Source organism: Coffea arabica, chromosome 4c, assembly GCF_036785885.1.
Source record: "Coffea arabica cultivar ET-39 chromosome 4c, Coffea Arabica ET-39 HiFi, whole genome shotgun sequence".
In the NCBI taxonomy this organism is placed as follows: domain Eukaryota; kingdom Viridiplantae; phylum Streptophyta; class Magnoliopsida; order Gentianales; family Rubiaceae; genus Coffea; species Coffea arabica.
Genome location: NC_092316.1, coordinates 3,936,685 through 3,954,087, shown reverse-complemented (window position 1 = coordinate 3,954,087; position 17,403 = coordinate 3,936,685). Strand labels below are relative to the sequence as shown.

General features: G+C 37.8%; 3 protein-coding genes across 6 annotated transcripts; 2 read left to right on the top strand and 1 right to left on the bottom strand.

Moving 5' to 3' along the window:
• The first annotated feature begins 1,881 nt into the window (after positions 1-1,881).
• On the top strand, positions 1,882-3,465 carry LOC113740419 (probable CCR4-associated factor 1 homolog 7). Its single transcript, XM_027268044.2, has 2 exons — positions 1,882-2,231; positions 2,374-3,465. Exon 2 carries the CDS (start codon positions 2,530-2,532, stop codon positions 3,355-3,357), a length of 828 nt encoding a protein of 275 aa, XP_027123845.1. The 5' UTR covers positions 1,882-2,231; positions 2,374-2,529; the 3' UTR covers positions 3,358-3,465.
• An 842-nt stretch (positions 3,466-4,307) lies between these two features.
• On the bottom strand, positions 4,308-9,763 carry LOC113740015 (factor of DNA methylation 1-like). Of its 4 annotated transcripts, XM_072045531.1 has the most exons (9): positions 9,643-9,763; positions 9,388-9,559; positions 6,949-7,852; positions 6,659-6,840; positions 6,486-6,575; positions 6,100-6,381; positions 5,448-5,663; positions 4,996-5,232; positions 4,553-4,802 (listed from the first exon to the last, which is right to left on the bottom strand). In XM_072045531.1, exons 3-8 carry the CDS (start codon positions 7,850-7,852, stop codon positions 5,005-5,007), a joined length of 1,902 nt encoding a protein of 633 aa, XP_071901632.1. In that variant the 5' UTR covers positions 9,388-9,559; positions 9,643-9,763; the 3' UTR covers positions 4,553-4,802; positions 4,996-5,004. The 4 variants fall into 4 exon arrangements, with proteins under 4 accessions (XP_071901633.1, XP_071901632.1, XP_027123289.1 ...); XM_072045532.1 differs by lacking the exon at positions 4,553-4,802 and adding an exon at positions 4,308-4,497 and having other exon boundaries at positions 9,388-9,746; XM_027267488.2 differs by having other exon boundaries at positions 4,553-4,851; positions 9,388-9,746.
• A 4,396-nt stretch (positions 9,764-14,159) lies between these two features.
• LOC113739443 (aquaporin NIP6-1-like) lies at positions 14,160-17,029 on the top strand. The gene is made up of 5 exons (XM_027269557.2): positions 14,160-14,771; positions 14,886-15,110; positions 15,220-15,414; positions 15,873-15,934; positions 16,594-17,029. Exons 1-5 carry the CDS (start codon positions 14,547-14,549, stop codon positions 16,796-16,798), a joined length of 912 nt encoding a protein of 303 aa, XP_027125358.2. The 5' UTR covers positions 14,160-14,546; the 3' UTR covers positions 16,799-17,029.
• The last annotated feature ends 374 nt before the right edge of the window (positions 17,030-17,403 follow it).

The window sequence follows — 17,403 nt, the reverse complement described above, 5'->3', positions numbered from 1 at the left end:
GGATAGAATCACCATCGGATCATACGAATGTACTATGCATCAGTCTACAAATTTAACGTAGACCCACGAGAGTGATAATTTAATGGAAGTTAAGATTCACCAAAGCCTTAAAGGGTTTGATGATGGCCACCGGACCAAGAGCGGGTGGTTTCACTTTTTTTTTTTTGGCAAAGAGACGTCAATGTAGCTAGCGTGCATTTGAAGATGATCATACCATCCCAATCATCACTCCCCTGCAGTTATTGCATCAATTTTGTTACTTCGGCTTTACAGATTTTTTTTTTTTCCCGAAAAACTTTCACCACTATGGATATGAATTACTGGTACAGAGTAGTATTTCTTCTCTTTTGTTGCTCCCTTCTTTCTTATAATGGCTAGCTTTTAATCTGGTCGAGCCACTAAAAAATATTTTATTTACAATTCTGTAAACATATTTTTTTATATTCTCGATTACATTATCATATTGTTGACTGTGTTTCTTTTTTGTCTTTCTCTAACTGAATTTCATAGCTAGTACTAGTAGCTCAACAGCTCTGGGCTTCCATAAACTTGTACTAATTGACAGCGAGCGTTGCACTTTAAAATTTCAAACTATGTCATCATCCTTCACGAATCAGGAACAAGATACTACTGATGATCGACCATAGTGCAGCAGCAGCAGCAGCTAATACGGCAGGCGCAGGCGCAGGACCAGGTGTTGTTTTCAGATTCACCAAAACAAAACCTCTCTGTTGAGTTTCCCACTAATTGGGTCGTTTTTTCTACTCAGCTTTTGTAGTGGGGACATTTACAAATGTCCCACTTTGCAAGGCTTCGAGAGCTAAAAAATCGCTGTGCAACTTTTTTGCTTTGTTTTTGGGGCCTCGAGAGTCAATAATGAAAACGTCCCGAGAAAAATCTGATAGGTAAAAGCCAACCCACTGCCCCGGACGAGGCTTCCATCGCTGACCACACAAATCTTAATCATTAATCTACCCTTACCGGCCTAAATGGTCCCTACCACTACCCCCATGGCATGGCATCCACGATGAGAATGTGGGACGTCAGATACTATTTATTTGTTGTTTATTCATACACTAATTCCTTACCTTACCTCTGATTAATTATCCTCCTTAACTTTCGCTTCTGCTCCCATCAAAATCAAATCTGTAGAAGAAGTGCCAACTTATTCATTCATTAATTACAGTAGCATTATTAATTATTAATCTGCAATCAGCTGGTGCAACAACTCATCTGATACATGAGAACGTATCCCAAATAATACACATTTTTCAACTCACCTTTTTATATTTCTAATTATTTTTTTATCTCGCACGCATCACATCACAAAAAATACTACAGTAATTATTTCAAATAATATCCTATCCAAACAATGGTTCATTTATGAGAAACGGTGATGAGTGTGAATGAGGTAAAGGTGCAATATGCTTAATTTCGAGAGAACAAATGACAAAAATAGAATGTTCGGAGGCATGCGCAATTTTTTTTTATTATGAAATGCATAATTTGTGATTAGATTGGCGATTAGACCCTAACAAAACCCTTGACCTGTTCAATAATCTTCCATCCGTCCATCAAACAGTTTTGGTCAAACAAAACCCTTGATTCTTTTATTGACTAGTAAAATTCAAATCTTTCCCCTCCACATCCTATGCATCCCTCTGTCTCCTCTTCTTCCTCCCAAAAATTTAAAATTAAATTAAAAATAAATAATGACAATTTTTTATTTTTATTTTTTTAAAAAAGCCCTTTACTGACTGGAACAGCAACTTTAATAAATCCAGAGACTCATTTTCTCCTCTCTTTGCAGAAGGTTTGAACAGGGAAGGGGCCCCCCATCCCCAAAGCCTCCTCTCACTCTCTCTATCTAGAAAAGAAAAAACAACTCTTCTCTGTTTCTCTTTTTTTTTTTTAAAAAAAAAAGATTAAAAAAATAAAAAAAATATATATATATTGGAAAAAATAAAAAAAAAATTTGCCTTTGTTTTCTTGCCCTAATTTACTTAATCTTCTCATCTCTCTGGGCCGCCATACATCTCCCATCTTCAAACCCTAAGACATTTCTCTCTCTCTTTCTCTCTATAGAGATAGATATACATATATTGATATGTATGTATAAAGGAATACATAATTTAGAAAAGAAAAATTATACGTTTCCACGCTCTTATACTTATTAGCTTCCGATCATTGATTCAGAATTCGAAGAATTTGGATCTTTAATTGATTGGCGGGTAAGTTTTTCGGAAAGATTTTCTGGGTTTTTTGCTGATCTGGATCCTAATAATTTTTGTTTCTTTTCTGGTTCATTTTTTGTGGGTTTTGATTAATTGTTGTTTTCTGGGCTGATTTTTCTGGGTTTTGACTTTCTTGCAGGTCTGTTGGAGTTGGAGGGTTGTCCAATAGATCGGATTTAGGTTCTGGTAAATCTCAAGGATCTCTGAGGATTATGTTCTTTGAGAGAAATTTTGTGTAGATTTTGATTGAAACAGTTCAAAAAAAGGTTCTGGTTTTTTTTTGTTTTTCCAAGAGATGTCGCTTTTGCCTAAAAGCGAATCGGTTCAAATTCGGGAGGTATGGAATGATAATCTTGAAGAAGAGTTTGCATTGATCCGAGAAATTGTGGATGACTATCCTTATGTAGCTATGGATACTGAGTTTCCTGGTGTTGTTCTTAGGCCCGTGGGAAATTTCAAGAGCAATACTGATTTTCATTATCAAACTTTAAAGGACAATGTAGACTTACTGAAGTTAATCCAATTAGGCCTCACATTTTCGGATGAGAAGGGAAATCTGCCTAAATGTGGAGTGGATAATAAGTATTGCACCTGGCAGTTCAATTTCAGGGAGTTTAACCCGAATGAAGATGTTTTTGCGAATGATTCCATTGAATTGTTGAGGCAGAGTGGGTTTGATTTTGCGAAGAATAACGAAAAGGGTATTGATGCAAAGCATTTCGGGGAGCTATTGATGTCATCCGGGATTGTTTTGAATGATAATGTGTATTGGGTTACATTTCATAGTGGATATGATTTCGGCTATTTGCTTAAGCTCCTCACATGCCAGAACCTGCCGGACACGCAGGCAGAGTTTTTTACATTGATTAATATCTACTTTCCGGTAATATATGATATCAAGCATTTGATGAAGTTCTGCAACAGCCTCCATGGTGGATTAAACAAGCTGGCAGAGCTCTTGGAAGTTGAGAGGGTTGGTGTCTGCCACCAAGCCGGTTCAGATAGCTTGCTCACAGCTTGTACATTCAGGAAGTTGAAAGAGAACTTCTTTAGTGGCTCGCTGGAGAAGTATACTGGTGTCTTGTACGGTCTAGGTGTTGAGAATGGACAGAATGTTCACTGAAAAAAAAAAAAAAATGTGTGAAAACAAAGAATTGATAGTAGATGTTCATTGTACTCCAACATGTACTTCTTTGTAAACTTTCCAGATAAAGATGTTTGATTGATGAAATTATCCGTTCGTTTCCGTCTATATTGAATGATTTCCTTGGTTTTGTGTTTTCAATCCTCTTCACTTCTTGCTCACTCCCAACATGAGTGGTCTGGATTGATGACTAGAATTAAAAACATTTGGATGGGTGTCCCGTGAGTAATGACAGTTCTCAAGTTTATCAAAACAAGGTCTCATTGATATTAATGATAGTTCATAAGTTTATCAAAACAAGTTCTCATTGACATTCCAGGGTTCTTATCATGCACATTTTGGCTGAATCAAATGCTTTTGCTTCGAGACTTTTGTGAGAGGTTGTACAGGTATGTTTTGTATCCGTTTTCTCTTCTTCTTGTACCTTTTCTTTTCCATAATTAATCTGTGCTCTTTTGGTCCTTTCCACTTTAAACCGTAACCTAGATTTGAATCAATAGTCAATCCGTGGGTGATAGAAACCTGGTAAATCTTTCCGCTATTTGGTTTATTGACCAAACAGAAATGTATTGTGACCCAAATTCTGTTGGAATATGATTGATCCCTAATCATATGATGTTGTGTACTGCCAGAATTAGATTTTCTTCTCAGGTCAAGCGGTGCGAAAACTAGCTTTTAAAAGGAAACCTTCAGGCCTAACGAACGATTGGCCCTTACCAGCAGCGCTATTACTATTAGCTTTTCTTCGGTCCTCGTTTGATAATATTAATCGAGAAGCTCGTTGTTCTTGCTAGCCACTGGCCTCTACGGAGGTGGTTGTAATATTCTTCTCCTTTTGACCACCTCTAAAGTCTTCCTTGTTGCTATGTGATTTTGGACCCCAACCCAGGAACGAACCGCGTGCGTTACTTCACAGAAATAAGCTAATGTGCGCGGAAAATGTTGAACTGATTTGCAATTGATTTTTGAAGGTTAAACTATCATTTTTAGGACTCTGTCTGTATAAAACATAATCTACTAAATAACCTGACACTCTAGAATATGTTTGGGGTGTTGAAGTTGGCGTGGCATCCCAGCAACGATTCCGGATTGAATGGAACAGATGATATGCCAGGCCACCTAAAACAAATATATCGGACAGGCATCAGTTTCCAGAACGGACCACTGCCAAGGAGACCTTTAACTAAGCATGGTCGAATTGATTTTCAGAAGTTTGGCCAGGCCCAATTAGAATGTACAGAATTGTCTTGTTTCAGCAAATATTATTACTATTATTAGTTTGAACGGTCTTTCCCACAAGAGCACACAAGGAAAACATATGCCTGCTGAGACTCGTTGTGCTACAGAGGATTATCGTTTCAAACCATGTCCAATCCATGCTGGCTGGCTTGTGAGCATTCAATTTGCAAACTTCTCCCGCTAGCCTACAGTAATACAAGAGAGAGAGAGAGAGAGAGAGAGAGAGAAGCACATCTGCATAAGAGAACCCTAGTAGGGTAAGCACAACCACATATATAATTGCCTATCACTTGACAACTGACCCAGCTGTTAACTAGAAGCTAATTGCATGTATCCGAAATCTAGTAAACAGACAGCATACATGGATAAGACGCGTACCTCAACTAATCATCTCTTGCGCTTGAGAGTCTTCAATTGCTTGAAGATGAAACCAATCACCTCCTTCAATGTGGCCTTTCGATCATCTTTGAAGTTCCACAGCTCAGAAACTACATATCTACCACTTGAATTGTACTCATCTATGTCCTTCAAGGCCATTGTTATAGCAAGGTAGATATTCTCTCCCCATTCTGACCTTAATTCCCTGAGTTTTTCATCATCCTCATCCAGAATTTTCTGCATTGGGGAATAAATATTACAACATACTGGGAATAAAAGAACCTTTGCCCATATAGATATGGAAGATGAGTGAAACTAAAACATGCTGAAGAGACGTACAACTAGTGGCTTCCGCTATTTACAAGAGGAAGTCAGCCATGAAAGGCATTGAGTGAAAAGATGGGGTGAAAAACAGAAACTGGAGAGAATACAGTGAACGATTTTGGGCCTACCTGGTGATTCTCACTATCGACCCTGACAATTTGAAATGGGTACCAATCAGGATCCTTTAATCTTTCTTGCCATAAGGAGCACAATTCTAGGGCCTTGTAGTCATAATCATCAGGGTATCTCTGCTTGCATTCACCTTCAAAAGTCTTCGGATCAATTTCACCCATTCTCTTAACACCGATATGAGCACGGCCTCTTGTCAGCATCTCACTTAAGCCCTGAAAGCAAAGAACACAACATTGTATTCACATATTTCAACATGTGAACTAATCAGTTTCACGCCATACACGATACGCAAAAGAATATCACTTCTGAATCAGATGTGATCAACTAAGGACCACCCATTGATTAGCTCATGCCTAGATTCCTCTCCTACATATAACATACCTTACAGTCATCTTGTTTAGTATCAAAAGAACATCACCAACTTTTCATTCTTTAGATAAAATCAGAGAGGCATTATCAGATAGCCACTACCATTTTGGATGTCCAGTCCATATAAATCAGCAATAATTTTTTAACATGAATCAAGTTCATGTAGAATGGTTCCGATGCTTGCTTTCTGATTCTATACTTCTCATATAGTATCAACCACAACTTCAGTTTTAATGAACTCTATGGAAACTTGAAAGGGAAAAAAGAAAAAGAAAGTACCGATATCAATTCTTTTCGAGCTTCTTGAAGCTCATCATTGCTTTGGCGCTCTTTGGTGACTAAAGTTTGATACAAATCCTCAACAGACTTCATTTCCTCAACTTTCTCGTTCAGTTCCTCAGTCATCTCTTTGATTTTCTTCTGAACAGCAGCATCATCTCCCAAATGTTTCATCACTTCTAATTTACCTCTCAGTTCTTCAATTTCCATTTCCAGCTTCTGCTTTGCATTTAGATCCCTTTCCAGATCCAGAATCTTCTTTAGAGCTTCCTCCTTTTCTCTCTGCATATATAACATCCCAATTTACAAGGAACAATATGAAAAAGAAAGCAAAGTAATAATTGACTCGGAAAAAGGAGCATAAACATGATATTAATCGAACCCACCTTTTGTTCTTCAACTAGTCTCAACACATTTTCATCTGCTTTTCTCTGCTCTACAGACGCCATTTGAAGTGCATTGTTTCTCATGTCATTCTGGAAACCATCAGTTGACACCAATCAGGAAATGTTTCTCACATTACATAAGTGACTGCATTCTAATGTGCAAATGGTATCACCTTTTGCTTCTCCTCATCAAGCTTTTGCCTTTCACGCTCAGTTAAGGCTTCACGCTTGTTCAACTCTTTACTCCAGTAATCAAGTTTTTTCTTCTTGCTATCCAGCTCCGAGTTAAGCTTCTCTTGTTCGTCAAGAATCTTTTTAACATGATCGTGAGCAAGCCGTTGCATCTTTCTTCTTTCTGAAAGGAACAAGGAAATTTAAAAAAAAAACACACACACACACATAAACCAAAGTTAATTACAGTAAATCACTGTGTCTAATAGCATGAAAACATAGGAGGAAAAACCTTCACAGAAAGCACGATGCAGCATGTCTTTCTCCTCCAGCATCCTACTTAAAGATAAGGTCTTCTCATTGTATTTTGTTCTTAACTTATTCAAATTTTCATTTTTCAGGTCAATCTCATTGGTTAAATTAGCCACAACTTTGTTTCTGTCATTCACAGCCTCCTTGACAAGGTCAGCAACAGTTTTAAGTTCTCCAGTATCGCGAAGATACTTTCCAATGGGTCCTTCTGAATAATAATCATCAGCACGTGCAGACCAGCCAAAAATACCTGAAGCAGAGTTAGTTTTCTGATCAATCCATTCTTTCTTGCTATGGTGATCACCTTCAAAGGACTTCTCAAACTCCATTGCATTTCTGAAACCAATCCAATCATTATCAAACTTTACCACAGCTTGTGCAATCTGACACTCATCATCCCAGAAAACTTTAACTTCCAGAGGCTTGTATTTGGAGAATTTATTCAACCAGAATGCACTGCTATCCACAGCTTTCCCACTCTTCGTCTCGTTCAGAATGTTCACCACCACCCCTGTCCAAGGCCAACAATATAACTCATTCTGCTCAGATGTATCAGCAACCGCTGGTGGAGTTACACGTAATGGTTGTGGCTCGGCCTCGTTTACAAGATCAGTCTCCAAATATTCAGCTAAAGCAAGATGCTTTGCCTTCTGTATTGCACTTCTGTTGGCAGAACCTTTACTAACTCCAGTAGCATGTTGTAGAAGGTCCTTGTATTTGTAATCCTGCTTCTTCTTTCCAGCACAGAAAGGGCAACGAAGGGTGCCATTTGGGCCCTTTACTTTGAACTTTCCACTCTTCAATTCTTCTAACGGCTTTTCTTTGTAGTCCTTAATCTCTGAATCACTTATATCTGATTCTTCATCTGAGCAACTGCTAGCCATCTAACAATAAACATGAACCAAAAGATGATTTATATAAATCATGTGACCCATAAAGCTTAATATGTTGACATCATTAGCAAAAGTTGTACATATAATTAAATTGCATAAAGTGAAGCAACCAATAAAACCACAAAACATTGGCCTGAAGAATCAAGCTTAAATGAATATAAGCATTAGGAATACAAGGAAATTATAATGATAGAACTGCATGAGAGATCCCAAGGTACTGACTACTGAATTTGATACAATGTGTGATCTATCATAAATTCAGGTGATAAGGTACTCAGATGAAGAATTGAAGTGAACAATGTACTGTTCTTGAAGTTGTAAACTTCCAAATGACGGCAGCGGAATGACAATTGAAATACAGAAGCAATCTTACTAAGCATTTTGAGAGCGCTAAAGCTGTGATAGCACAAACATGCTTAGGTGGAATAGGTCATTTCATTTTGTGAGCCATCATATCCATACTCAAGAAGAATAAAATACGTAATTGTCTGGCCTGTGAAGTCAAGCTTTGTAAATTAGCATGCACAATGAAAAAAAATCAGTTGCAAGCTCATTAAATCCCTGTACATCAATTAGAGTTTAAACAAAGCCACAATGCCCAGCCCACCTCCAATCCTGTCCCTGTCCTCTGTATCAAAAGCAACGAAACAAAAAGAGGAGCAGAAGTATCTGCAGTTTAACATACCACAATATGTCCAAAAACTGTGAAAAAAGGGGAGAGAGAGGGAAAAAAAAATTTTAAAAAGGGCTACTGGAAAGAAGTATGCTTACATTAGCAAAATAATAGAAGAAAATTTAAAAAATCACATAAAAATGAAGCTTTCACGACATTGTTACCTGAATGAAAATTAGAGTGTAATGCAGTGGGTAAAGTCGAGCTAATTTACCAATTGAATCCAAAAATACAAGAAGGTTGAGACAAGAATTCTTGATTCAATGGACTAAAGAGTTAGCAGTCTCTACATTATATCCCAATAGCAGAGTTCACAGAGGCAAGACAAATCTCTAGAAAAACAAATTATGCCATATTAGTCAAAAGTGCTCAGACAGGAGCACCTTCTGCTTAATCTCTTTCTTCTGCTTTCTCTGATGGTGGGTAAATATTCTTCTGCTTTCTTCTGCTTTCTCAAAAGTGCTTAATAGTCGAGTGAACAGGAACTAATATTAGAAATTTAGCAAATTTGACAGATACGATAAGAAAAAATGTTGAAAAAAAGGAACCAATTTGATTGAAAAGAGAAAAAAAAAAATTCCAAACAGTACTCCAAGCTAACACTTCAAAAATGTCCCATTACGCAGGTTCAAAAGGAGGATGAAATGATGCCCCGAGAAAAAAAAAATCACATTAAGCAAAGGGGATTAACTGATTAAGTACGGTAAAGCTTACGCAAATGCAGAGCTTTATAGATACTAAAAACAGAAAATAACGCCAGAAAACAGAGGGGAAGCACAAAATTTCCACCACTTTTTTTTTGTCAACAAAAGAAAAAGAAAAAGAAAAATAAAAGGCCTCTACAAAATTTTACCTCAAAAAGATGGAGGAGGAGAGACAGAGCGGGGAGTGACCAGTGAAAGACGACAACTGTAAACGATGACCAAATGTATGTGGCTCCACCGTCAGTAACTGCGGCGGCGACCACGAGAATCGCCGGCAGCAATCGCAGGGTTTTTGGAGAGCTAAAATGGTTCCTCAAAACCCTAAGAAGCAGTAAGAAAAAAGGTCAGTAAGAGAAATGGGTTTTGGTTTTGTAGCTATAATACTATCCTTCTTAGTACAGTACCAACAGAGAGTATGGACAAGTCACTGGTGGGAGGGAATTTGGTGGGGCGCTGAAAAAGTGAAAAAGCTGTAGAGTCACTTCCTCCACTCCACCTTGGAGGTCTGATGAGAATTATCCGGTGTTTCGCAGCAAAAACCACTATGACTAATCGGAACCGTTAATCAAACATCATCATTAGATGAGACACGATTACAGCTCACATACTAATAAATATACATGCTACTAATATTCAACAATTTTCGTCATGATACCAATTTCCACATAATTGTGTTGTACACCTTCGTCTAAAGAATGTACGTGTATGGGAATATAATATTGACTAATCATAGTACTTAAGAAAAATATTAATAATAATAAGGCTCACTAATCCCGATGATGTGTCAATGAACCGGGGCCCGGACTTGCAAAGTGATATGAGCTCTTCTGCGAAATCGGGAATCGAGCCTTGGTAAAAGTGCACGTTTGTTAAGTGGGGTTTCACTTTCTGTAATTTTCAGTGTGGGGGCTTTTGGTTTGAGTCTTCAAGACTCCCTGAGCTACTAGAGTCGAGTAAATTGTTTGGATAGTTTCAATACCTCGCTTTCATCATAAACATATTTCTCAACCCATCTTTTTATATTTTCAATCACTTTTTTATTTCACATAAATCATATCACAAAAAATGATACAGTAATTATTTCAAATAATACCCTATCCAAACAAATTTCTCTCAAATAGATGAGCAGTGATTGGCCCGCAATAAGCAGTACTAGACTACCATGAATATAATATAGAGTTGTTAATACTAAATTCTTAGTTCCTCAGCAAATCGAATCGAGTCGAATTTCGATCTAATTGAATCGGATCTTAACATAGTTTTACGAAATTCGAACTCGACTCAAATTCAAGTCGGGTTTGAACTCGAGTTTAAAATAAAAAATAATTATTTTATTTTAAAAATAAAAAATTAATATTTTTTCTTAATAAATAATAAATTATTAAAAATATATATGTAATTTTACTATTAAATAACATATATATATAATTCAACTTGAGCCGACTGCGAGTTAATAAGTTTAATATTTTTAAATTCGAATTTAATTTGATCAACTTGACGTCGAGTTCAGACTCGAGGTGCTTGCAAGTGGTTGTAATAAGGAAAGACTGATGGAAATTTCTTTTCCTTTTAACTTGTGACTAACAGGGATCTGTCACTGGCAGAGTAGATTACTTGCAAGGACTAGAGATGAACCTAATTGATTCCTTGAACGGATGTGTTTTGGCATCATGGATATGTAACACATGTTCAATAGGATGCAAGTTACTCCTAATTTATAGTGGGTATCGGATACAAGATTTCTAAAAGATATTTGTTTTGGCATTTTTGCAACTTCTTGAAAAAGATAAATAAAGGGGCTTTCCTAGGAAAGGAGGTCTTGTTTTATTAGCTCTCATTTGTAGCGTGTTTAGGGATGTAATCGAATTTAATCGAACTCGAATATCGTCATACTCGAGCTCGACTCGACATACAAGAAGGATGTTCGAACTCGAGATCGAACAAGTAGTATTATTGGAACTCGATCTCGAGTTTGATGATTGCTCATCATAGGAAAGGAGATCTTGTTTTATTATCTCTCATTTGTAGCATGTTTAGGGATGTAATCGAGTTTAATCGAACTCAAATATCGCCATACTCGAGTTCGACTTGATATATAAGAAGGATGTTCAAACTCGAGATTGAACAAGTAGTATTATTGAAACTCGACCTCGAGTTCAATGATTGCTCATAGAACTCAGGTTCGACTTGCATTGGCTCGAGTCAATGCGAGTCTTATCGAATTCGAGTCAGATTTTTTTTTCTTGACAATTTTTAAATTAAAAGACATTATTGCCCTTTAAAAATTTTCATACGATTTGAAACATTTTATAAATTCAACCACTTTTTTTAGGCATAAGGGTAATTTCATAATAACAATGATATATTAAAAAATTAAAATCAATAAGACTCAATATGCCTTTGAACATTGCATATGGATACTCGAGCTCGATTTGTTTGGCTTATCAAGTTTCTCGAACTCGATTAACCCGAATTCGAGTCAATTTTTTGACCGAGCTGCTCAGTTCGGGAACAGTTCGATTCGATTACTGCCCTAAGCGCATTGTTACGAAATTGTTGCACGTATTCGGTCGGCAGCGTGTTGTTACGAAATTGTACAAGTAATTTACTGTGAATTATACGGTGTTCATCATGTGTCACGTAACGATTTCATTAACAATCCCTTCAACAAATTCATTATAATTGCAATAAATGTCTGGTGGAATCAAATGTAATTCATCCTCAAATAGCGAAAAGTCTCCCAGTCTTAGAAATTTTGAGTTGCAGTAGTGTCTCTCACTCTTTAAATCTCACTCCTCTCCTCTTACTAAAAAAAAAACATTAATAATAAAATTATTGCGGTAAATTTTTGTTTCTAGTATATTATTTATTGGGGAGGCCGTCCCTACGGCCGGACAATTTGACCGACTCGCAGTGCCGAGTCCCATCGGGAGGGAATCTTGTGGTTGGTTAGAATCAACCCGAGGACGGAGGGTCCATTCCTTGGGTTAGGCAGCTTTGCTGAGAGAGGGTGGATAGCCCAATACGAGCCCCCGAGCATTCAAACTATTAGTACTGTTACGCTGTTCATCATTCAGCAGTTTGATTCATTCATTCATTTACCAGGTTGTATTTATTACTACTACTACTACTACTATAGTATTTATTAACCTTTATTGCTTTGATTAATGTGCTCTGTACCACATCAATAATTATCATCGCATCTCACTTCTCAACTAGCATCCATCATATTAATGGCAACAAATGGCTGCATAAACAAAAAAAGCTGGATGGAAAGTGCTGCCATAATCTGATACGTCTGAAGGAAGGCAGAGATGCCCTTGGCATGGCAAGTTGGGCATTAAGTGAATTTAGTTCTTCTGCATATCAGTAGATAATTATGCAAATGCATCATTGGCTCTCTTGAATTAGACATCAAGAATTTGTCTTTGAGATGACATTGGAAGAACTTTGTTTCCTGGCCAACCATCCGTCAGCGCAAGAAACGCCCTGCCGTTGAAATACTAATAATTATTATGTTAAGAATCTCTTTCTTGGTTCGTTTATGATACTGGGACTACTTTTTATCCTTCACTTCTGCATCTCAAACTGGTACAAAAGTATACTAGAACAAAATTTAGACTTAGGCATTCTTCCCACGCTCGAAATGACTTTTGTTTCTAGCGGTAGAGTTAGCTCTAGGGACTCGATATATATATATGTAGCTGATAAGACAGCGTAGCCAACTTGGCTGATTGGGGAAAATGCATCAAAAGAAAGTTGCCATGTAAACGAACGTAGCAAGACACTACTGGAATCATTTGTGTGTTCTACATTTGCTAACTTTTACTATTATTATTCTTATGCTTCAACAAGAAAAGAAAGGGGGGAAAAAAAAACTACTTGTATTATTCTTGCGTTGTTTTCACTTCTCCGTAACAAGATTCAAAACCCCTGCTGAAGCTTAGCAATCAAAGGTGATGCTGATCTGAATTCTGAAGATCCACCAAATGAATAAAGCAAAATGTTCATCTTGGATCACGGGTCATGTAAGTTAAGGGACCAAAATTGTCATGTACTGAAGGAGCAAGGATGGGTGGAATTTACTTGCCAATTATCAGTAGCTGGTGCCAAATACTTATTAAAAAGTGTCACTTGGTAAACTTACAAATTGGAGACAAGAAATCTGTACTTCACTTTCCAAGCTATACAAGCATTGGGTTGGAGACAATAGCCATGATCTGTTCACCAGCTGGAATCATTCAAATATCGTTATGAAACATAAAGATGATCATTCATTATGAAACATAATCAGAAGGAAAAAAATTAAATATGTACCATTTCATAAAATGCTTTAATTCACTTTCCAATATCGTTGAAATCCTTTCAATTTCGAATTTTTGTTTTAAGTGAAATCGGGGTTTAAATGGGGTACGTCACATGACAGAATTTCTCAATTTCAGAGCCCTACACCCCCTTCAAATGCAACAAATTGATCCACAGAGGCGTAGCTCTCAACTGGCTGCCTGCATGATACTAATGCACCGACTTGTCTGTGTTAGTTTTAAAATTGGAGGTAATGATCTCAATCATTACACTGCGACATGAAAGTGAAGAAAAGGTTAAGAAGCCATAACTACTCCTTAAGTTGGCTAAACTGAACCATTTATCTTCTGTAAACAACTAAACAGCCCAAGGGGATCCTAGCAACCAGCGCATCATTTTCTTGCTTTAGTCCTTTTTTGCTATTGTTAATCAAAAGAAAGCTGCCAAATATGATTACTTTGACGACACAATCTCCTAAGAGGAGTGCATTCTCGCCAGCAATTCACCTACCATGATTCTCTGGCCGTCTCCTGATCTTAATTTACTAAAGTTGAAATCCAAGGTTATTTCTTTTCCTTTAACAACTAAGGGCGCTGCAGACAATGGTCTTGACAATAATTGAGTTCAAGCTAGCCTCGAGTGAAAATACGTACATTTCATAGTGGAAGGGACGGGAAGACCATGACTGGTGTCTCAAGTTCAATGCTTCTGATTTTGTCCTTTTCAATTCCTAATGCAAAAAAATTTCTGATTTTGTCCCGCCGTCCACTTCCAAATCCACTTTCACTAGCTCATCACATTTGAATTCAGTCCACTAATTTCACTTCAGGCCTTCTTTTTCTCATGGTACTGCACAGGTCAACTCTCTTACGCCCTGTAGTATAAATCTGTGCATCATGTTCCAGCTCAGTCACAAGGACGAAGGAAGGGTAAGCACTTAAGCACGCGGTACCAGCTTCTCTTACTGCAACTCTACTTTGTCCTCAATCCCTTTGCTTTATTGATGGATTCTGAAGATGTCCCATCAGCCCCTTCAACGCCAGTTACTCCGGGGACTCCTGGAGCTCCCCTTTTTGGTGGGATCAAGCCTGAGAGGAGTGGCAATGGCAGAAGATCCCTTCTTAGTAGCTGCAAGTGCTTCACGGTTGAAGCATGGGCCTTGGAAGAAGGTACCTTACCCTCTGTCTCCTGCGCATTGCCGCCTCCTCCCGTCTCACTTGCAAGAAAGGTGTGCAAATCTCCCAAAAGCTGTTATGAATTTCCACATCCCGCACTGAATATGAACTGTCATATATAACTTTTTATGTGATATTATTGGTTCTTGAATTGCTGTTCAAATCAGGTGGGAGCTGAGTTTATAGGCACTCTGATACTGATCTTTTCAGGGACAGCCACGGCCATAGTAAATCAAAAGACTCAAGACTCAGAGACTCTTATAGGCCTATCAGCATCCACCGGACTCGCTGTTATGATTGTGATTCTTGCCACAGGCCATATTTCAGGAGCCCATATCAATCCAGCAGTCACCATTGCCTTTGCTGCTCTCAAGCACTTTCCTTGGAAGCATGTATAAACAACTAACCTTAAAAACTGCAAAAGAGTGAGACAAGTAGTTTTCAACTATAAGATTACAGCATTTGAATGCTCTTAGATGGTGCAATTTGTATTTTGGTCAGGTTCCAGCATACATAGCAGCACAAGTATTGGCATCATTAGCTGCTGCATTTATACTCAAGGGAATTTTCCATCCTATTATGAGCGGGGGAGTAACTATTCCATCAGGAGAGTATGGCCAAGCTTTTGCTTTAGAATTCATCATTGGCTTCAATCTCATGTTTGTTGTTACTGCTGTGGCCACTGACACCAGAGCTGTAAGTCACCCCTCACTACTCAGATGCTACTAATAGTCTTAGTTATTGTAATTCATTGCTACAATCTGTTAAACGATGACAGCTGCAAGTTTCAGATTTTAATGAATATTAATTTGAACGACCACATCAAGTTGTGCCACTACAAAATTACAGACACTTGTTCAGGCAAATCTGTCAGTGATCTGGAAATCAATGTAATGATATAAACAGGGTATGGAAATTATTGGCCTTATTGCAGTTTTGGTTTTCTGTCTTATAAGTTTGCTTGGATTCTGTACGTCCATCCACATGTATATAATCGTAATGTAACATGATGGCCAAATCTCAGACTTATTATCATGTTATTCCTCACATGCATTATCATGCAAGAACCTAACATGTGTAGGACATTAGTGGAACCTTGTGAGAAGATGGCTAATTCTCAGATTGATGATCATGTCATTTGTGTCACTCCACAGGTGGGGGAGCTTGCAGGAATTGCAGTGGGAGCTACAGTCATGCTCAACATACTCATAGCTGGGTAATCTTCAAAATTTTAATAATCATCTCAAGCGATTCTTTCTTTGATTTTTTTTCCCTTAATTTCTTTTCCTAATTATACTGGTGATGGAAAAAATTTCAAACGTGAACATACAAGGGCCACGGTCAATGGCTGAATTCAATCCATGAGAAGGTGACCATAACGTGGAAATCAAGAAGTACTTTTCATGTTAGAAAACCAAAAATGTGACCAACAGGCAACAATCCACATAGATTTCTTGTTATGATGATTCAGAATGAAAAAGGTTTGGCCATAAAGATTTCTGGAAGGATAATAATGCTGCAAAAAGGAATAAGAAAAGAAAATCTTTTTTTTTTTTTTTTTTTTATAATTTTGTGTGGAAAAGAAAACTTCTGCAGCTCTGCTACTATCATTATTGCGGCCAAGATGAATGTAAGTATAATTGCCTTTTGGAATGGGAAAAAGAAAGTGAGTTGACAACTCAGAAAGTTGAAACGAGATGCTTCCTCTCTTTCTGCTCAAGAAGAAGAAAGGGAAATACAAAAAAGTAAACTCTATGAGAGGCTCAAAACGATGCACACCAGTCATTCCTCCTGAATTATTAGTCCCCAGCATCATTAACAAATGTTGAGAAATCACCGATGAATCTAAAACTTTCCACTCGTGTAATGGTACAGGGAGTCAACGGGAGCGTCGATGAATCCAGTGAGAACTCTGGGTCCAGCTGTAGCAGCAAACAACTTCAAAGGCATATGGATTTACCTGACTGCACCCGTACTTGGGGCACTGGCTGGTGCAGGTACTTACACTGCTGTCAAGTTACCTGATGATGATGCCAACCCTCAAAACAAGCCATCAGCAGCACCCAGCTTCAGAAGGTGAACCATGATCGATACACTCCGCTAGCTGGGGAACCATTGCACAAATTTGGCTCGTTGTCTCTGAGTTAACTGTACAGGCTTGGCACGAACTTTGGACGTGTTTTTTTTTTTCGTATTCACACCCCCCCCCCCTCTTTTTTCTCAATTTCTGTTGCTTGTTGGTTTAGAGACTGAATGGATATGCAAAACCAAGCCGTTGAATGAATCTCGATGACAAAACTGTTTTGCGACATTTATGCTTCCACTTAATCAGTATAAATAATGAAAGAATAGACCTCCTAAAGCTAAAAGTGGTGCAGGCAGTCCGGAAACAGCAAAATAGTCGGACCAAAATCTCATCAAACCTTCTCTCCGGGCATGAATGAATACCTTAGCCAGTATTACGAGTCCACTTGCTCTTTTGCTACCATCTTCCTGCCATTGATATGCAATATCGCGCTCAAGAATGTCCTCAGTCAAAATCACGGCACAAGATTTTACTTGAAAGTTAACGGAGGAATTCATGGATAAGTGACAACATCCCGAGTTTATTTATTCTTGATATTTGCCTGGATTTTTTTCTGATTATTAACGCAAACGGATTTTTACGAACATTTCTCTCTTTCC

Excerpts from the sequence above, each read along its gene's own strand:
- LOC113740419 (XM_027268044.2), top strand. The coding sequence starts at position 2,530 with ATGTCGCTTTTGCCTAAAAGCGAATCGGTTCAAATTCGGGAGGTATGG.
- LOC113740015 (XM_072045531.1), bottom strand. The coding sequence starts at position 7,852 with ATGGCTAGCAGTTGCTCAGATGAAGAATCAGATATAAGTGATTCAGAG. Across the intron at positions 5,664-6,099 it reads CTCGAAAAGAATTGATATCG|GGCTTAAGTGAGATGCTGAC; the intron begins GTACTTTCTTTT and ends CTTTGCTTTCAG. Across the intron at positions 5,233-5,447 it reads TCGATAGTGAGAATCACCAG|AAAATTCTGGATGAGGATGA; the intron begins GTAGGCCCAAAA and ends TCCCCAATGCAG.
- LOC113739443 (XM_027269557.2), top strand. The coding sequence starts at position 14,547 with ATGGATTCTGAAGATGTCCCATCAGCCCCTTCAACGCCAGTTACTCCG. Across the intron at positions 14,772-14,885 it reads CCGTCTCACTTGCAAGAAAG|GTGGGAGCTGAGTTTATAGG; the intron begins GTGTGCAAATCT and ends TGTTCAAATCAG. Across the intron at positions 15,415-15,872 it reads TGGCCACTGACACCAGAGCT|GTGGGGGAGCTTGCAGGAAT; the intron begins GTAAGTCACCCC and ends GTCACTCCACAG.